A 22017-nucleotide genomic window follows, 5' to 3' on the forward strand; every position below is an offset into this window, starting at 1 on the left:
GCGCCTTTAGGCTGGTTTCACACGAGTGAGTTCAATACCATGAACTCGCAGCGTGTGTCTACGGAAGCTCCCGTCCTGACCTACATAGCCCCGAAAGGATCGCAAGGCATTATATTGATTTTTGATGCTGTGTAACCCTTAGACTACTGGAATATATTGTATAACACTGACATAATGCTGTCAGTGTTATACAATACATTTCAGAACTCTTTAACCTCTGCTGACATGCCTGTTTTAATAGCTTCATGCATTCCCCATGTAATAACAATTCTGGAACATCTATTCTTATGGCTCTATGTTGTGCCATCCCTTTATTATTTCTACTAGAAGTTATGAATAATTGCTATTAGCCTTCAGTAAGGGTACAGAGGGGAGGTAACCAGTTGGGGGCGTGTACCTGCAAAGTCTGAAAATGGCAGCACTGATTGGATAGATTCAGTCTGTGCAGGTACACACCCCAACTTGTTACCACCCCCCTGTACCCTTACTGCAGACTGCTAGCAATTCATTCATAACTTCTAGCAGGAATAATAAAGAAACGGCACAACATAGAGACATAAAAATAGATGCTTCAGAATTGTTATTACACGGGGAATGCATGAAGCTATTAAAACAGGCATGTCAGGAGTGGTGAAAGGTCCTCTTTAAGCAGGGATCTTCTGCCCAGAAACAATGAATCTGTATAGGGACGAGTGATCACAGTAACGATCACTCATCCCCATACAGAACAGATGATTGCTGCATGATTGATGCAGCTATCACCTCAGCTCATGATCAGGCAGTATATTGGGAACAGTTAGGGGATCATTTATGATGCTGAAATACGCCTATATTAGGCATATTTCAGGCACAGATTGCGGCACAACGGTTTTGTTGCATTCTGCGACTTCTCCCCGCTTACGCTAGGTCTAAAAAAAAAAAGTGGGTGTGGCAGGGGCGGGGAAGGGACGTTTCGGCAGGCCCATCTCATTTACCATTTTCTACTCCTGTTTCAGGCGTAGAAAAAGGTCTATATGTAAGACAGCTCGAAAGCTGTTCGTTAATTCCCGATAATTCCCTCTGCAATCCTTTAAATTTCTCTTTTTGTGCTATATTTTCATTATGCTGATTTAATGTTGCCCAGGTAAGTTTAGTAAATGAAGGTCACAAAGCCACCTCTTTTTTTCCTAAGAACAAATATTCTTTTAAAAGATAGTATTTTTTTAGTTATTTTTTGCAGCTTTGCGGACTTCCCAAATGTATGCAAATAAGAATTAGAGGATCGCGGAAAGGCAATGTAATTGCAGGGTCAGACTACACAGGGTTTGTTTGTTGTCTGTTTCCATGGGAACATACAGTTTTGAACAGGAACAGTATATACAAAATGGTAAGATTTTTAAAGGGGTTGTCTTCCCCCTCCCCCTCACAGCAGGTTTAGTTATGGCTCCAACAGTGCTCAGGCTTACATAACAGAGCCAGTTACCTATTCACCATCCTTGCTGCTTCCAGTCATGGCTTGAAGGGGGGCATGAGGACGGACAGGACTGCACACTTTTAGTCATCAGGAAAGCAGTGATGATGGGACCCACATCGCTGGAATGGAGCTTTGGTGACTATGTAAGCGGCTTTGATTTTGTAGCCTGAGCACCGTCGGACCATGACTAAAATTGCTTTGGGGGTTGGACAACCCCTTTACCTAAAATGGTTTGCAAAGTTCCTTCTTTCAGTTTTCATCTTCTATACGTTGGAACAATAGAAAAATAGTAGTTAATGTGAACTTTCTAATAACTTTAGCCTTTAAAGGGAACCTGTCACCTCTACTATGCTGCTCTGATTGAGGGGAGACCCGCTGATTTCAGCCTTCTGTCACTTGATTGCTGGCCGTCAGTACTACTTTTAGAGTACTGAGTGATGAGCCCTACACCACATTCCAGTGCTGAGAGGGAGTCCGATGAGGCCTGCTTTCCCCTCCGTCCCAGCCTCCGGAGAATGAGTGACAGGTTTCTTTCCTGTTGTGCATCGGAAAGAAACTGGTGGGGGAGGGAGTGGACAGCGAGCCTCATCGGACTCCTCTCCCTTGCAGCGCTTTGCTGGTGCTGGACACATTTTCATTCTGGAGATTAGTGTTCCAAATGTGCTGGACAAACCCTTTTTAATTTTAGGCTTTGTCTTTTGAATATATTGATTGCTAAATATGTGTTGTCTTTAGTGCTGCTACAATATCTGGTAACCGCTTTTGACGTTCATCTTGTTTTATCTTACAAGGCCTCCTAGACTCATGGGAGAAGGGTTTGTGGTCATGCAGTCTAATGATGTTGACATCTACTACTACATGGATGAGCCAGGTAATCAGTAGCATGTGGATGGAAATAGCTGGCTAACTGAAGTAATTAGCTCCATGGTTAATTCATTACAAGGGCTGGATGTCATTTTTCTCTGTCAGATCCAATGTGTTCCACTGATGTCTATGGTTCTTTCTACTTGGTTCACCTTAGCCTTTGCAAATCGTGATGCATTTGATATATGCTGTGTCACTTCGTCTTGGTCTTTTATTAAGCTCTTTTATGAGCTTGTTGATTAGAGATAGAAATGGCAAAACAACATTAGAATGATGGTTATCACATACTGGTGAGGGAAGCGCATGTAAAAAAACATGCATAGAGTAATATAAAATGAGGGGTAGCAGTATAAATATTACTACCATCAGTCCTAATAAAATCACCAGACAGTCCAAGTAGTGTTGAATGGGTTAATGCAGTTATAATGTAGTATGGAGCCAGAGGTCATACCTGCTGTCATGTAATTAGTAAAATATCTAGAAATCAGGCCATGCCCGTAATAGGGAGGCAGGTGGCTTCCAAATCCATCCAGGTAGGGCTGTGCTTCAGCAAGGCTCTCACAAGGTGCAAGTCCATTACCCTACTCCAGTTAAAATAGCTAATGTATTCTATTGAGTTTCCGTCCAGGTGCTGCATAGTGGAGTAGCGCAACCAGCAGCCGTTTTGCTTAAATCTGCAACAATTTAGCTATTGAAATTCCCTTGTGAAGGACCAGAGATCACACCAGAAGCTGCTAATGGCTTGGAAAAAAGTGTAAGGGTAAACAGGGTAGGAGTCAGATATTTACCCAATTTCAGTATTAGGCCTCATGCACATGGCAGTTGTTTTGGTCCGCATCCGAGCCGCAGTTTTGGCGGCTTGGATGCGGATCCATTCACTTCAATGGGGCTGCAAAAGATGCGGACAGCACTCCGTGCTCCCGCCAAAAAAATAATAACATGTCCTATTCTTCTCCGCGCTTTGCGGACAAGAATAGGCAGTTATATTAAAGGCTGTCCGCATCCGCATTTCCGGAGCGCGCCCACAATCTTCCGTTCCGCGGCTCTGGAAAAAAATAGAACATGTCCTATTCTTGTCCGCAATTGCGGACAAGAATAGGCAGTTCTATGGGGGTGCCGGCCGGGTGTATTGCGGATCCGCAATACACTACGGATATCTGAAAGGACCCTTAGTCTTATAGATTGTGTGCGATGTTAGTGGGGTTGTAACCAAAGGCAGTTTTGGGGCATAAAAGGAGCAGTGCTAGCTCTGAGTGTTTCCTTTCTGTAATATTAATATTAATTTGTAATTGCCAACGTGTTATTTATTGATTATTTTTTATTTATTTTTTAAAGGACTTGTCCCAGAAGATTCTGGAGAAAATGTTGAAGAGGAAAGCAACACAGAAGATTCAAAACTGCAGGATTTGCCGCCTTGTTGGGGTCTAGACATTGTCTGTGGAAAGGGAACAGATTTTAATTACGGACCATGGGCAGATAGGCAGAGGTATGAAATCTAGTTTCCGACATATGGAACCGAAGTAATGTTATTTGGGTAGTGTTTTTATTATGTGCATTAATTTACTGTATTTTTCCCCTATAAGACATACCTGCTGTCCATAAGACGCACCTAGGTCTTAGAGGAGGAAAATAATAAAAAAATATTTTTCATCAGACCTCAGCTTAGAGCTCCAACCAGATCCCTGATATTAATCAGACCTCACCTCAGAGCCACAATGTTCAAAAGACCCCCAATCAGACCTCAGATCAGGCCCCCCAAGCAGACCTCAGAGCAGACAAAAACAATAAACATATCTCTTCTGCTCCGGACACTACCACTGCTCCTCACATCTACAGTTTTCTAGTTCAGCCTGCTGCGCGCTGTGCTGTAAGCCGACGCGCACAGCGTGAGGTTACAGCATGATGGCGTCCTCATGCTGTGCGCAGTCACAGCACAGCGGGCGGCTATAGCCCGGTCCCCTCCTATACATAATGGAAGCGCTCCTTAGTATCCTCCCGTATGATGTACTAACCTTTTCCCCCCACTTTGGGGGGGGGGGGGCGTCTTATATGGTACATATGGATTATAGTGAATGTGCTTCCATTAAAAATGCAACATCCTGTTGAGGTCTACTGTACTGAGGCTGAGCTTATGTGCTACTATTGATGTCAGAAACCCCTACTGTCAAACCTGCATGCAAAAAAATCTACTTTCCTACAACTGTTTGACCAGTTCAAGACAAGGCCATTTAGCCCCCTTTCTGACCAGGTGCATTTTCAATTTTTTTTTAGTTTATGCAGTTTTGAAAGTGATAACTTCTTTTTGCATTTGGTTATGTAAATAATTTTTGCACCTTTTTTCGATGATGCATAGGTCTTTACTTTTATGTGATTTTTAGTTTTATTTATTTTTTATTTGTTTTTATTTTTTGTAAAAGGAAAAATTTTAAAAAGGGGGAAAATAGTCTGTTTTTCATGTTTTAAATATTTTTTTATTAGCACAATATGCAACTAAAATATTATTAATATTTGCCCTGGTGTGTTTTTAATTATTTTTTTTATATTGTCTTTATTTATTTTACACTTTATGGGCCTCATAAGGTCATAAAAGACATTTGGGGGACATTTAACTTTACATTTTTTTTTTTTTATTCCTGATTTCTCCTGTAACTAGTGCTGACTTATTAACATTTAATAGGCAGGTATATCTTTGTCATTGTCTTCTGTGTTTGCAGTACTTTGTCTTGCTTCTTTGGGGTCTCTTCATGCTAAAACTGTCTTTGCTACAGCAATATGTTTTTAATATCTTTTCTCTTATTTTTTCATGACAGGGAGTGCTTGTGGAAATTCTTTTTCCCACCAGACTATCAGGTCATGAAAGTTTCTGATATTCCACAGCCTGGAAAACCAAGACAGATACAGGCATTTGAATTAAGAATGAACATAATAGCAAATGCTACTATAGACCTGCTTTTTACAAAAAATAAAGTAAGTACCAGTGTCACATAATATTTGAAATATACCTTTACATGTGCTCATAAATGTAAATGCAGGGTTACTTATTTGTCTTTTGCCCAGTCCTTTTCTTTAAATCTCTGATAAGCAGGACCCCAGCACTGGAGCCTACTCATTGCAATGCATGACCTCGAAAGTCCTCATAGTCATGCTCACCTGGTTCCCAAAACCTCAGATGGGGCAGCATAAAGCTGATGGCGGATTCCATTTTAGACAGTATCATACACGAGATAGCATTTGGCTGACTGCTATTTCTCCCACTCCTCCATAAACTTGCATGCCTGGCTTAGAATTGCCACCTGTTGGTACATCCATTCTGACTACCTATTTAAGATCTAATGGCATGTTAAAGGGGTTATCCAACAAATAAAAAAAAACTTTTTATAGAGCAGTAGAAGCTTATTAGACTGATATATAGTTTTGTAGAAAAAGATTCAGTAAAACTTCTTAAACTGTACACAGGGGCTGGCTTATCAGTGAGTGTTCGCATTGTATGTGTAAGTGTGTACACAGAGATAGCGGTCAGTCACTGATAGCTGTATGCGGGGGAGAAGTTATTAGTGATTGATAGCATTCTTTGTGTAAGTGTGTATACATAGATAGCTGTCATTCACTGATAGTTGTACACAGGAGAGGTGTTATCATTGATTGATAGCATTCTCTGTGTAAGTGTATATACAGAGATAGCTGTCAGTCATTGATAGCTGTACGCGGGGGAGTTATTATCAGTGATTGAGAGCATTTTCTGTGTAATTGTTTATACAGAGATGCTGGCAGTCAATGTAGCTGTGCATGGGAGATGTGTATTCAGTGATTGATAGGGTTCTCTATGTAAGTGTGTATGCAGGGATGATGAGACTTCCCCGATGTACAACTGAGCTCAGAAAGAGCAGAGGTTTAAAGTGTACTTGAGTTTTCAAAAAAAAAGTTTGCATAATGGCTTTGCTTCTTTGTACAATCATAACTGTGAAGGAACAGTTATGTTTGGGCTTCCCTAAAATATCTTTCAGCCATATTATTCCCTGTTTCAGCTGCACAGATGGATACATTTCACTCAGAAGCACAAAGCGCCTTCTGCCAGTACTGTATGCAGTGACCTCACTTCCTACTATATTTATTTTCTTCTAGGGAGCTCAGAAAGCTGATAAGGAGGGAGGGATCAGACTTAGACACACAGGAGCTTCTCTGCTCTTCAGAAGAAGTGTAGTAGTAGCAGTGCTTCTATGAGGATCACAAGCTCATCTAGCTCTAACATGCTTCCATTTCCTGTGAGCTGTCTCTTCTGAATCTCTATTACCAGGGACCGATCTTTTCTGACAACAGTGTACTGCAGTTAGGTGGAAGTTAGACCCCTAGTGGCCATGACTTTACAGCTTTTTTTTCCAGGTGGATGCAGGCAGATTTTTTAAATGAAGTGACTTAGAAATTTGCTAGTTGCACAAGTTTTACTGAATATCAACCTGCCCAGCTCTATAACATGCTGCCTGCAGATTGCACTGCATTTTGTGGAGACAGGTTCTCTTTAAAATCTTATTTTTGATTTGTATCTTCTTATGCCTCTGATATTGTAATGTTTGCAGTGATTATTAGCATAGCAAAATCCTCTCAAATGACTAATATCATACTTCATGGGTTGTCACTGGACTCAGTCCTTTGGTGCTGAGATTGTGCATATCACAAGTGCCTTATTGAGTGCACTTTAAAAGGGAATATGGACTCCTATGGAAACCTTTCAAATAAATAAGAGTACACTTTGCAAGTCACTGTACCCTGCTGGTGTAGTTTGCAGTAGCTAATATTCTCTTAATATTCTACAGGAAACAAATGCTGTACATGTGAACGTGTGGGCAGGATCTTACTTGGAAGTGAACATCCCTATGACTGTCACCGAAAATGGTAAGACATTCACTGAGAGAGTGCAAAATGTTACATTTCAGTTCCTGCAGTGTAAAATCCAGTTAGTGATGGCAGGTATCTGCCCTCCTGGTTTAGCCTAGTCAAATGTTTGGTTATGTTATATTTGCTGTGGACGTGTTTGTGTTTCCACCTCGCCCATTGTACTGCAGAATGAAGTCCTATGCCATACTGTAATCTTTCAAATGAATCATGAGGCACGAAACCTTACACCCACTGCACATGTTGGCAGAAGTGTTTCTTGAACAGGATATTGCTTCCTTGTCTCTGCACTTGGGTGCCATACAATTGTAAATTACATTCATAAGTCACAAATAGAATAGCAGCCATTCAGGCTGCTATTCTATTGTGCAAGAAAAGTTACACTCTAGAAGTATCTAATACATTTCTGCTAGGTTCACACCTAAACGCTGGGATGTTTCCGGATTTTCAGGTCAGGAGATGTACTAGAGTTGGCCTTTAACACATGTAGCTATCACCCCAGAGATGTTCTATGTCGGGTGCGTTCTCAATACAGAGGAAATGTTCCAGGTGTCAACTTTAGGTGTGGCCCACTTTCATTTTCTGGAGCTTTTACTGCTTTTTTTCACACATTCGCTCACTTGGACAAAACCCAGAGGGGCCGATGGTTCGGACAATTGTTGAGAAGGAAGCCTTCCAGTCGGCTGATCGCTTAGTGATGGAGACCACTCCTTCCCGGTATGAAGACGAGGGATCACTATAGCCGCCCCTCGTTCTCCATACAGAATCATTGTTTCTGGGCAGCAGAGTGGGGAAGAATAGTGGTCAGCCAGTAGAGTGTTTGGTTGATGGCTTTTTGTAGGCAAGCAAGAATGACCATGTGCACAGTTTCAGTGTTAGTTACTAGAGAATCCTTATTTTCCTTAAAGAATTTTCTGGGAATAAATCATTTTTCACTGATGCCCACAATCTGCTTCCGCTTGACAAAGAATCATACCCACCTGCTCCCCGTGTGTCTGTTTTTTGCCATGTTACTTCCTCCCCAGCATGGGCATGGTCACCTGCTCCACTGCAGCCAACCCCTGGCTTCAGTGGTGACATGTATTCATGATATACCACACATACAGCCTGTTAGAGTACACATGTTTATAATAAGTATATTCTCACTGTTTTCTAGAATCATAAGACTACCAGTTTAAGCAATTATATTAATTATTAGCTGTCTTTTGTTCCGTCAATCGCATTTAAGTAAAGGGGTTGTCTCATCTGAGACTTTGATGGCATATTGCTAGGATACGCCATCAAAGTCAGATAGGTACAAGTCTCACCTCTGGGACCTGCACCTATCTCCAGAAAGGGCCCCCCCAAAATGAAAAAGAGGGCGCCCTCCTTCACTTCGGGGGAAGGGGCTGTTCCGTAGATAGGTAGGTGCTGGGTCACATCTCTGACTTTTAGGGCATATCCTAGCAATATGCCGTCAAAGTCTCATATGAGCCAACCCCCTTAATTAATGCATTAGATTGGTTACTACAAAGTCACTAACTAGGAACTTTGTAGTCTTACTTGAAATCCTGTCTGTGCGTGCTACATTTCAAGCTAAAAGCGAACTTATAACTGATTGGAGCAGGCTCAGGCAGAAGCCCTCTCCACTCAGCTAATCCTCCCATGTGGTATGCCAGCCATTAGCCAAGCTCAGGGGGCACAGGCAGGAGCTGACATATGTGCTCCTGCCAGTACACTGTTCATTGCTACAATGCCAGGAATCCGTACTGCGTTACACCACTGAGAGGTTAGCAATGTGTGAAAATAGGGAATTTAAGGTAAAACACAGGACTTTGGGTGTCAATTTTTTTTATTAAACAGGCAAAATCCATTAATAAAGTACACTGCTCAAAAAAATAAAGGGAACACTTAAACAACACAATGTAACTCCAAGTCAATCACACTTCTGTGGAATCAAACTGTCCACTTAGGAAGCAACACTGAGTGACAATCAATTTCACATGCTGTTGTGCAAATGGGATAGACAACTGGTGGACATTATAGGCAATTAGCAAGACACCCCCAATAAAGGAGTGGTTCTGCAGGTGGTGACTACAGACCACTTCTCAGTTCCTATGCTTCTTGGCTGATGTTTTGGTCACTTTTGAATGCTGGCGGTGCTTTCACTCTAGTGGTAGCATGAGACGGAGTCTACAACCCACACAAGTGGCTCAGGTAGTGCAGCTTATCCAGGATGGCACATCAATGCGAGCTGTGGCAAGAAGGTTTGCTGTGTCTGTCAGCGTAGTGTCCAGAGCATGGAGGCGCTACCAGGAGACAGTCCAGAACATCAGGAGATGTGGAGGAGGCCGTAGGAGGGCAACAACCCAGCAGCAGGACCGCTACCTCCGCCTTTGTGCAAGGAGGAACAGGAGGAGCACTGCCAGAGCCCTGCAAAATGACCTCCAGCAGGCCACAAATGTGCATGTGTCTGCTCAAACGGTCAGAAACAGACTCTATGAGGGTGATATGAGGGCCCGACGTCCACAGGTGGGGGTTGTGCTTACAGCCCAACACCGTGCAGGACGTTTGGCATTTGCCAGAGAACACCAAGATTGGCAAATTCACCACTGGCGCCCTGTGCTCTTCACAGATGAAAGCAGGTTCACACTGAGCACATGTGACAAACGTGACAGTCTGGAGACACCGTGGAGAACGTTCTGCTGCCTGCAACATCCTCCAGCATGACCTGTTTGGCATTGGGTCAGTAATGGCGTGGGGTGGCATTTCTTTGGAGGGCCGCACAGCCCTCCATGTGCTCGCCAGAGGTAGCCTGACTGCCATTAGGTACCGAGATGAGATCCTCAGACCCCTTGTGAGACCATATGCTGGTGCGGTTGGCCCTGGATTCCTCCTAATGCAAGACAATGCTAGACCTCATGTGGCTGGAGTGTGTCAGCAGTTCCTGCAAGACAAAGGCATTGATGCTATGGACTGGCCCGCCCGTTCCCCAGACTTGAATCCAATTGAGCACATCTGGGACATCATGTCTCGCTCTATCCACCAACGTCACGTTGCACCACAGACTGTCCAGGAGTTGGCAGATGCTTTAGTCCAGGTCTGGGAGGAGATCCCTCAGGAGACCGTCCGCCACCTCATCAGGAGCATGCACAGGCGTTGTAGGGAGGTCATACAGGCACGTGGAGGCCACACACACTACTGAGCCTCATTTTGACTTGTTTTAAGGACATTACATCAAAGTTGGATCAGCCTGTAGTGTGTTTTTCCACTTTAATTTTGTGTGACTCCAAATCCAGACCTCCATGGGTTGAAAAATTTGATTTACATTTTTACATTTTTGTGTGATTTTGTTATCAGCACATTGAACTATGTAAAGAACAAAGTATTTCAGAAGAATATTTAATTAATTCAGATCTAGGATGTGTTATTTTTGTGTTCCCTTAATTTTTTTGAGCAGTGTATATTAGGAAAATGATTTTAGGGCATTTGGAACATTATTATTATTATTATTATTTTTTTTTAAGTTGCATAAAAGTTTAGTTACTGTTAAACTATTAACACTTCTGTTTCCAGCATTTTTCACAGTACTTCTGAATAGAAGGTTGTTTTGCGGGGTTTCAGGTAGCCAGTTTCCAGTCTTTAAACTACATTTATGGTTTTCTCTTTTACATGAGCAGAGTCTTTTCCATATTCTTCTGTGCAACCCCTACAGCAAAAAATATGGCCACAGGTGATGTTACATCATGTGTCTAATGGTTCCAATGCTTTGTGTGTCCAGTGCGTCACACTTATGTCACATGTATGGCCATATTGTCACATATGTAGTATAAACCTCATTAGGCTGGAGGTTTAAAAGCGTAAAAATATTGATTTGAACAAACTTGTTTTTATAATTCTTTCTTTGTGTGGTGCCAAATGTATTTGTGCCCGAAACAAGGCCGCTCTTGATCGGGTGTGGTACGTGGTTTCTTTTTATATGATTATTTGACTATCTTTTTTCCAGGTTATTCTCCCACAATCAAAGGGCAGTTGTTACATGTTGACACTACGACTAGTATGCAGTACAGGGCACTACTTGAAGCAGAAATGCTTGCCGTAAGTTTCATTATCTGACTACTTGTTGCCAAATCTGAGAATACACTTTAAGGTGACCATGCCTTACCTATATCTGACAGTTGTCTCGAGGCTCGTTTCAGACCAGGCACATTCACAGTGAATAAACCTGTGTACTAAATGTGTGTACTTTTGTGTTATCTGCATTAATAAAAGAGAGAAAATATAACCATGTGGGCTTGACATTCAGATAGAAACATCATGTGATAGCTAGTTGTATTTAAGTCAGTTTATTAGTAGCTTTTCAAACAGCTGTTAGGTACAAGGACCTGTCTTCTCTCCTGATCTGTCAGTTTTTAGAAAAAAATTGTATTTAAATTAATCAGGAGTGTCTTTTTTTGTAGAACACTATGTTGTGCCATTCCTCTGTTATTCCTCCTAGAAAGAGTACGAATAAATTTGCAATTGGCCATCATAATCCCCCTTCTTTATTGGGTGCCCTTACTCTCTGACACTGTTGGCACTGACTAGACATGTGTAGGGACAGGCTGCATTCACAGTTGGGATCATAACATCCAATTTACTAAAAATGTCAAAAGAACTGACAGGTTCTCTCTAAAGGGTACCTAAACCTTTATTCAAAGAATGGGAGGTGCAGCGATGCATCTCAGAGCGTCCTCATTCTTGGCTTGCATCGGCTCTGCCCTGCTTTTTCAGCACATTGAGTATGGATCCATAGAAAGTATATAGGATCTGTGTTCCACATGCTGCAAAAGCAGAGCAGAGCTGATAAAAGCCCAAGGTGCTGAGCTCTCTGAGAAGTGCCACTGCACCTTCTGTGCCTTGAGTGAATTTTTATGTACCCTTTAAAGGGGTTATGTCATGATTAATGTAAAAATGAAGATCAGACATCATATACAGTCGGGTCCATAAATATTGGGACATCAACATAATTCTAACATTTTTGGCTCTATACACCACCACAATGAATTTGAAATAAAACGAACTAGATGTGCTTTAACTGCAGACTGTCAGCTTTAATTTGAGGGTATTTACATCCAAATCAGGTGAACGGTGTAGGAATTACAACAGTTTGCATATGCGCCTCCCACTTGTTATCGGACCAAAAGTAATGGGAAAGAATAATGATCATAAACCAAACTTTCACTTTTTAATACTTGGTTGCAAATCCTTTGCAGTCAATTACAGCCTAAAGTCTGGAACGCATAGACATCACCAGACGCTGGGTTTCATCCCTGGTGATGCTTTGCCAGGCCTCTACTGCAACTGTCTTCAGTTCCTGCTTGTTCTTGGGGCATTTTCCCTTCAGTTTTGTATTCAGCAAGTGAAATTCATGCTCAATCGGATTCAGGTCAGGTGATTGACTTGGCCATTGCATAACATTCCACTTCTTTCCCTTAAAAAACTCTTTGGTTGCTTTTGCAGTATGCTTTGGGTCATTGTCATCTGCACTGTGAAGCGCCGTCCAATGAGTTCTGAAGCATTTGGCTGAATATGAGCAGATAATATTGCCCGAAACACTTCAGAAATCATCCTGCTGCTTTTGTCAGCAGTCACATCATTAATAAATACAAGAGAACCAGTTCCATCGGCAGCCATACATGCCCACGCCATGACACTGTTTTTGAGGCTCACCAATGGTTTACATCTTGTGGTGAACCCTCTGTATTCACTCTGGTGAAGTCTTCTCTTGATTGTTGACTTTGACACACATACACCTACCTCCTGAGAGTGTTCTTGATCTGGCCAACTGTTGTGAAGGGTGTTTTCTTCACCAGGGAAAGAATTCTTCGGTCATCCACACAGTTGTTTTCCGTGGTCTTCCGGGTCTTTTGGTGTTGCTGAGCTCACCGATGTGTTCCTTCTTTTTAGGAATGTTCCAAACTGTTGTTTTGGCCACGCCTAATGTTTTTGCTATCTCTCTGATGGGTTTGTTTTGTTTTTTTCAGCCTAATGATGGCTTGCTTCACTGATAGTGACAGCTTTTTGGATCTCATCTTGAGAGTTGACAGCAACAGATTACAAATGCAAATAGCACACTTGAAATGAACCTGGACCTTTTATCTGCTCATTGTAATTGGGATAATGAGGAAATAACACACACCTGACCATGGAACAGGTGAGAAGCCAATTGTCCCATTACTTTTGGTCCCTTAACAAGTGGGAGGCACATATGCAAACTGTTGTAATTCCTGCACCGTTGACCTGATTTGGATGTAAATACCCTCAAATTAAAGCTGACAGTCTGCAGTTAAAGCACATCTTGTTAGTTTCATTTCAAATTCATTGTGGTGGTGTATAGAGTCAAAAATGTTAGAATTGTGTCGATGTCCCAATATTTATGGACATGACTGTAGTATATAAGTCTCTTTCTAACAAAACTAAAACCAGCTCTGTATGTCCGATGGATTCAGAGATCTCCCCGTTCATTGCTTTAGTTGCTCAGGTAGATTTATATTATGATGGCAGCTCAGGGGACATGTCATTTCTGCTACAGCTTTCTCCCTATCTCAACTTAGGAGGCAATCAAAGGGAAAATGTAGCATATGCGTCCACGTCAGTGAGGTGGACAGAGAAATGAGAAAGAACAAACAGCAGGTGGCGCTATACAGATACATTTTATGGAATAACTCAGTGGCTGCACTACATTTTTAATGACATGCAATTACAAAAGCATTCAGATCCAGGTGCTGGTTTGAAAACTGCAGAATATTTTTTTCTAGGGCAACCCCTTTAATATCTGTAATCTAATATTTATGATTGACTGTGCTAAATGCCTGTATTTCATTTAAAAAAATGATAATCATGGCTGTTCTTTTTTCAGTTTCATATAAATGCCAGCTATTCCAGGGTGTGGAATATGCCCCAAACATGGCAATGTGAACTTGAAGTCTACAAGGCGACATACTACTTTATTTTTGCACAGAAAAACTTTTTTACAGGTAAATGACTTCATCATATTGGGAAATGGATAATTAGATAACCCATCTACTCTGGACGAGAGTGATATTGTGTCCACCTAGTGCCATTATCATGTCCTAGAGACAGATTGGGTATAAATTTTTTTCAGTATCTAGTATCAGTTTTATTTAATAATATATAGGTCATGCATTCCCCATAATTGAAAAGATTCAGTAATTTGCAGGACTAAACTATTTGTGTTAGGCTTGTTTCACTTTTGTGTTGACAGATCCAGCAGGCTGTTCTAGCTGCCGGAATGCCGTCTTGCCCCATTAACTATAATTGGGTCCAGCGGAGATCCTGCTGAAACTCGGCAAATATGCTGAGAATCGGCCGGACAAATACCACTGCAGCCTTTTTTGTCCAGCCTATTCCTGTAAAGCTATGCCGGCACAGCCTGCCGGAAGGCTCTACAGGCAGTGTGAAACATTGTTTCGTGGCAAGTATTGGCATTTTCTGAAACTGATGTTCCATGTTATAAGATGTGTTTTACAATATTTATTTTTTATGCTAATTACATATTTACTTTTAGTATAACCTCTTTTATTAGTTATTGTTCAAAAAGTCTATTACATCCAGTAATTAAAATTGTAAGTAAATCTTTCACATATTTCCTTTGAGTTCACAGTGGAGGCTCTGGCCAAAAAAAAGTGGTATTTTTTCTTTCAGAGGAACAGACCCCATTATAGTTATTCCGATTCGCCATTGGTATACAAACTTATGTCCAATGCAGCAATTCCTTTTTTCTGTTTTTGTGCTGGAACAGAGAAACAGCATTTTGCCACAGATATAAACCTGGTGTAATACAGTGCAGCATCTACTTATGACAAACTTGGAAAAAAACTATTGTCCCAGTGCTGACAACATTACAATTGAGATCTGCTGTAATGCCAAGTTTATTTGTATTATATTTGTATGTTATGATCTCGGGTGGATTGGGAACTTTAAGTCTCTATGTAACGCACATTGCCGGCCTCTGGCCCTGGTGCATTGTCATCATCATACACTGTCATTGATAATGACAGCACAGGGTAGCCGTCCCTGCCACGCTATCTTTATAATACAGTGTTAAAGGAGTTATCCAATTTCAAGAAAACCCCCCACATGTGCCGGGCCCCTCACCGGTAATATACTTACCCCGCTCCTGGCGCTGCTCCTGGTCCCCGCACCGCCACTGCTGCTTTTTCCTGCACACGAATGAAAACATTTGGTGTCGGGGGAGAGCAGTCAATGGCAGGCGGGGATGGGGATAAGCCTCCCTAGAGTCACCCGCGATGCTAGGGAGGCTTGTCTCCGTCCCCACCTGCCATTGGCTGCTCCCCCCCGACACCGGATGTTTTCATCCGTGTGCAGCGAGAACCAGCAGCGGCAGTGCGGGGACCGAGGACCGGGAGCGGGGTAAGTATATTACCGGTGAGGGGCCCGGCACATGTGGGGGGGTTTTCTTGAAATTGGATAACCCCTTTAAGCCTGTATTACACAGGCTGATTGAGCAAGCAATTGTCAGGAGGGAAGCGTTCCCTCCCGGCAATCGCTTGCTAACTAGTGGAGGAGACTGCTGTTATAACATGGGGAGGAGCGATCGCTATGCCATTACTCTTCCCCATAGGGTCTAGTAATTAGATCGTAATTAGACACGATCAACCACCGGCAAGTGCTGATTTTTAATCTTGGTTAAAAATCAGAAGTGCCCGTCGTTGGCAGTATCGCACTGCATCACTAACGAGCGTTCATGCGACTGTTCGTTGGCGATTATTAGCCAAAAAATCGGCTAGTGTAATATGGACTTTAGACTCTGTATGATAATGACAGTGTAGCAGGGCCAGTGGCCTGCAATGTGTATTAGGGTACATTCAGACGACTATGCCCTGTTTTGCAGTCTCCAAATGTTTATTCTTGTGCGCAATCGCGGACATGCTCTATATTTTTTGCAGGGCCGCGGAACAGAACAATAGCTTTTGCAGCACCATTGAAATAAATGGGAATGGATGCGGACTCGTTCATACGGTCACCTGAATGAGCCCTCATAGAGAGGGTGCTGGCCCACTGCACAGCAAAAGGCAATCTGCCTTGCCAATCTGCCCCTGGTTGTGATTGATGTTTTCACTTTAGGTTCCTTCTCATATATTATGGTTATAATAATAATAATGACAAAAATATATATATCCTAATTATATGTCCCCCATCCTGCTTTCATCATAGATCTTATTCAAGACTGGTCCAGTGACAGTCCTCCAGATTTGTTTTCCTTTGTCCCATATACATGGAACTTAAAGATCATGTTTCATCAGTTTGAGATGATCTGGGCAGCAAATCAGCACAATTGGATAGATTGCTCAACAAAGCAGCAGGAAAATGGTGAGACCCTTCCTCTTAATCCCGTAGCTTTTACTTGATGAATGGTTTTTAAAGGGGTTCTCCAAGTTAATTACAAAATACCCCATGCGTTAAAAAAAATGATATTCTTCACAGAGCCCCCCACCCCTGCTGTTCTCAGCACCGCTGCTTCTCTTCCAGTTATTTGTATATGCAGCTACAGCGGTGATGTGTCGCATACCTATATGTCACTGCTGCAGTCTTGTATACAAACAGCGGCAAGGGGACCAAACCGTCAGGGAAAATAGAGGTGAGTATATAATAGCTTTTTAATTTAAAACATTAGGTGGTAAATTTGTAATTAACTCGCGTTCTGTCTAGTTAAGAAAACATATTTCCATATGCCCTTTTAAAGAATTCTGTGTTAAAGGGGTTGTCCAACATTTTAATACTAATAGCCTATACTCAGAATAGGTCATCAGTATTTAAAAGCAAACAAACACTATATGTAGCAGCCCCCTGATTCATGCAAACATTGTAGGTCATCAATGTCTGATCAGTGGAGGTCCCATTACCAACTTATAAAGCACACCGCCACACTTTGGATAGTAGATGTGCTTGGTGTTGCCGCCCAGGCCCATTCCTTTGTATTGGACTGAGCTGTGTTTAGACCATGTGACAGATGTATGTGATGTCACTGGCCAAAGAAGATACCGTGGTGAGCACCGCAGACTCTTCAAACAGCTGATCAGCAGGGGTGCCAGCAGTCGGACCCCTTCCAATTATATATTGATGGCCTATCCTGAGAATAGGCCATAATTGTTGGACAACCTCTTTAATAGTGAGGGTCCTCTATTCAAGGTCCTTATCTTTTGATCAGGGTCAAAAGAAGATATAAAGAGGATCTCTAGCTTTCAAAGTCCTGTCTTGCATTACAAAACAACCCACTGATCGGAATGGGCTCTTTGTAATGCTTCATTTCTACTGAGGTGATGCTGTAGAGAATCTGAACGCTTGATGCAAAATTATGATACAGCTTGCTGCTGATTACTGGGGGTTCCTGTGGGGCAGGACACTTTGTAATACGTTTATTGTAAAGAGATCCTTGTATGAAACAAGGATTGTCCAAAGTGCAGAGCCCTTTTAGGCTACTTTCACATCATAGAGTCTCAATAGCGGGAAAACGCTTCAGTTTTGTCCCCATTTATTGTCAATGGGGACAAAACTGAACTGAAGGGAGCGGCGTGCACCAGAATGCATTCCATTCCATTTCATTGCGTTCCTGTGACGCACACAAAAGTGCAGCAAGCAGCGTATTTGAGTGCGTCCTGGGATGTGGAGCAAGACGGATCCGTCGTGACTCACAATGTAAGTCAATGGAGACAAATCCGTTTTCTCGGACACAATAGTAAACGGATCCGTCCCCCATTGACTTACAATGATGTTTTGGAGACGGATCCGTCATGGCTATTTTAGAGATAATACAACCGGATCTGTTCAGAACGGATGTAGACGGTTGTATTATCATGACAGAAGCGTTTTTGCTGATCCATGACGGATCCAGTAAAACGCTAATGTGAAAGTGGCCTTATAGTGGCTGTAAGCACAAATGCCACTATGTAAAGTGCTGACCACACAGAAGGGACGCTCTACTGTGAGTGACATATGCTTGTGCTTCCCATTTTGATATTACTTGTAAAAAGAGTTTACAGAGCTTGAAACCCAAGGTCATCATCTAATTCAGCTCCTGGCAGCTTGCTTTATAAGATTAAAAATGTAATTCTGTTTCCAACCTCTTTAATAATACCTTGTTTGCCCTCCCTTTTTTTAAAGCTAAAAATATACAGTTATATGTTTATGAAGTAATAGTCTATGGGTCTAGTGAAGGCCGTACACATAAGATGCTCAAATGCCCTTTCCACTGACTGGTAACTCGCTCAGCTTCACCATGAATATGCACAAGTAGCTCAACTGTATATGTGTGTTTATATATAGGGGGCAGGGGGCTCAGAGAGGCTCAAAAGTATAAAAGAATTAATAAATAAGCTTCTCTGGTCTCCCGTCTTGTTGCGCAGGCAGCACCCCGCAGCAGCTGGGGAACCCCATTAACACTGACACTACAGCATTGTCTCCGGTGATGTTTTTATTTCCGAAAATTCAAAAAAAAAAAAAATCCATTCAAGCTCAGTTCTAACCCGTGTTGTGTTCAGAAATAATTTGTAAGTTCTTTTCTGTGAACCCACAAGCTAAATGTATCACTTACCACCTTTTATCGTATTGTAGAGTTTTCTTTGTATTGTCATGACTGAGATTTAAGGTGGTAGTAGACGTGTTCTTCTTATTAAATAGTAAATCAATAACCGCCAATGATTGCTATTATGGTTCAGATACAAGGTATTTCCTTTCTTACACCCATCTTTCCTGCACACTGCATATCTCGGTATAGATTTTTTCTTTAATTTTATAGACTGTTCTTGTTATTCTAGTGTATCTGGCTGCCTGTGGAGAAACATTAAACATTGATTTTGCGCTGCCATTTACTGATTTTGTTCCAAGTACGTGCAGTACTAGATTTTCCTTAAGAGTAAGTATCATTGCATCAAAGTTTACCTAGCACACAATTTGTACAACAAAAAATTTATTATGGTTTGTACGAGTGAGCAGAATATGTGGAAAATGGAACAGCATTTATATATATATATGATTTTTCTTTTTATCATTAGTATGAAACATATTTATTACAAACTGTAAAAACTTTCCTGCCCACAGAATTATCCATATTACAAGCTGTTCGTAAATTAATGTATGGGATTCTGTTTTTATTCTTCAATATGAGATCCTGTTCAGATCACATTAATGGTCTCCATATTTAAGGTCCATTCACATGACTGTATTTCTGGGTCCGTATCCGTTCCGCAATTTTGTGGAGCGGGTGTGGAACGATTAATTTCAATAGGGCCGCAAAAGAGCATCCGTAGTTCTGTACCGCAGCCCCGCAAAAAATATAGAGTATCTCCTATTCTTGTCCGCAGTCATGGACAAGAATAGGTATTTCTATCATAGGGCTGGTTGTGTACATTCTGCAAAATGCGGACAGCACATGGCCGGTACCTGTGTTTTGCAGATCCGCAATTTGCGGACCACAAAACACTTGCGGCCGTGTGAATGGACACTTAGGGAGTCATTTACTATGCTGAAATACACGTAAATTAGGCATATTTCAGGAGATGATCCGCTATCTGCGACTTCGCCCTGCTTACGCCAGGTATAATATTGTGGGTGTGGCATAGGCAGGAAAGGGGACGGGCCAGCAGGCTCGACTCCTTTACCATTTTCTATGCCCATTTAGAACTGGCGCTGGATGCGCTGAAGTTACGGAGAGGCCTGTGCCTCTTTGTAACTTCGGCAGATCCACCGCTAGTTTAGAGCGTCTAAAATGCCAGTCTTAATAAATGTGCCCCTTAGTGTGTACATCGTGAAAAGCTCTGACACACACGCTGAGTGTGCACACAGAGGTTCTTAGGCTAGTTTCACACTAGCGCTAGGGATCCGGCAGGCTGTTCCATGCCTAGCCTAAACCCAACAGAGGACAAGAGAGAGTTCTTTTGACCTCGCGCCAGTATGCATTGGAAAAAAACAAGTATGGAATACAGTACATTTATACTTTTTTGTTTCTAGGGAGGAGATGTAGACCTGCATTTGTATTTACCTGACTGCCACCCCAGTAAATATTCACTGCTTACATTGGTAAAGGACTGTCATATACATAAAACTTGCAGTTCAGCAGAGAATCAAAGCGGGCAAAAAACTTGCAAACCAAAATGGAGAAATGTAACAAAAGCTGGGTGAGTTTCGCTTTAATGCCACCATTTATGGTATACGTTTTGTGAACATTCTTATTTTTTTTTAATCTTTTATATGCAGAACTAGACTACTTCATTATCACTTTTAATATAGTGATATAAATCTGATATGCTTTGTGATTGTCGAATGTATTTTTCTGTTGAATAGGTCTGGTTGGGTGGAGTGCTGGACTGTTCCCTCTGTTCTGTTAAACATCGACTATACCTGGCATCCAATATATCCACAAAAGGCTGATGAACAACTAAAACAGTCATGTAAGTTCATTTTATCAGTTTTTTTCTTAGTGGCACTAAACATTCAACAATTTATTTATATTTTCTAACCTTCAGTTTTTCCGTTCCCAGTATCAGAAATGGAAGAATGCATGCTTTCAATGCTGAGGCCTTGTCAGAGAACATCAGAGAGAGTCACGTCTCCCACCTCTTTAAGCAGACCTGCAGTTGATCCTTCTGAACTGCCTCCCGATAAGCTGCATGTGGAACTAGAGCTCTCCCCTGACTCCCAAGTTATTTTCTATGGACCCCTTCTGAAGGCCTTTGTGTCCATAAAGGTATTTTCTTCTAATGTTGCTGAATTGTTCATTTTATTTGCATGCCCCGTAGGGGACTTGAATATGGGATTTTCTGTCCGCTTGTATTATAGACTACAATAGAATACTATGGCAGTCTATGAGAGTTTGACAGGCAGGATTTAACATTTATGTTACTGTGGCAGGCCTGGGAGCCTTCACTATAAGCTTCCCTCAAAAATCAAGCCCTCACACAGCATTTTTTCTTAATTAGGGGTTTTATTGTTAAAAAGTAGTAAAACTGTGTATTTGGTATTGATGAAATTGTACTGACCTAGAGAATAAAATGATCATATTTTCTCATACTTTTTTCCATTGGGGGACACAGACCATGGGTATAGCTTAGAGGTATTAGTAGGAGGGACACTATGCAAATACAAAAGAGCTCCTCCTCCTCGGGCTATACCCCCCGACTCCGCCAGGAGAAACTCAGTCTTTGCTTAGTGTCTGATGAAGGAGGATGACACTTGGTTTATTCTACTCCTTTTTGTTGTTTTCTTTTTGATGGGAACGCAGGTCGGCATGGCGCCTTCCTGGTCCCCCATGGAGTGCCCGCCGCCGTCTGTGGACGCTGCCTGGCTGCCTCCATTCGTCCCCCAAGAAGGCAAGTGGATCCGGGCTCGACCTGTTAGCTCCGGCATCCCACCAGCACTTGGGTCCCCTGTTGCTGCCCTCCATCCAGAGCACTGTTCTCAGGTGAGACAGATGTCTGAAGAGGTGAGCCCAGCTGGTATCGATCTGAGGGAGAAGACTTCAGGAGCAGATAAGTACAGGACTCTCTGCTCTCCGGTCCATGAGGAATTTTCTGTGGTCATTTCCAGGGCCTGGGACCGTCCTAATCAAAAGTTTTCTGCCACCAAATGCATGGATACTCTTTATCCTTTCCCGGCGGACAGTGTGGAGAAGTGGTCTTCTCCCCCTAAGGTGGATCCCCCGGTAGCTAGGTTGGCCAAAAACATGGCGCTCCCTGTCCCAGACGGTTCCTCTCTGCAGGACGCCGTGGACAGGCGCCTAGATTCTCTGTCCAAATCAATTTTCTCACTGG

At 42.2% G+C, this 22017-nt stretch overlaps 1 protein-coding gene across 9 annotated transcripts in view; it reads left to right on the forward strand.

Moving 5' to 3' along the window:
• KIAA1109 (KIAA1109 ortholog) overlaps nt 1-22017 on the forward strand; it is a 307652-nt gene that overhangs the window by 61758 nt on the left and 223877 nt on the right. For all 9 annotated transcript variants that reach the window (XM_040418406.1, XM_040418409.1, XM_040418408.1 and 6 more), the window contains exons 9-19: nt 2245-2324; nt 3653-3803; nt 5128-5284; nt 7129-7207; nt 11193-11284; nt 14088-14205; nt 16427-16582; nt 19027-19124; nt 20219-20385; nt 20552-20658; nt 20749-20954. In XM_040418406.1, the coding sequence (XP_040274340.1) occupies nt 2245-2324; nt 3653-3803; nt 5128-5284; nt 7129-7207; nt 11193-11284; nt 14088-14205; nt 16427-16582; nt 19027-19124; nt 20219-20385; nt 20552-20658; nt 20749-20954 (1411 nt within the window). The remainder of the gene's footprint in view (nt 1-2244; nt 2325-3652; nt 3804-5127; nt 5285-7128; nt 7208-11192; nt 11285-14087; nt 14206-16426; nt 16583-19026; nt 19125-20218; nt 20386-20551; nt 20659-20748; nt 20955-22017) is intronic.

Source organism: Bufo bufo, chromosome 2, assembly GCF_905171765.1.
Source record: "Bufo bufo chromosome 2, aBufBuf1.1, whole genome shotgun sequence".
In the NCBI taxonomy this organism is placed as follows: Eukaryota; Metazoa; Chordata; class Amphibia; order Anura; family Bufonidae; genus Bufo; species Bufo bufo.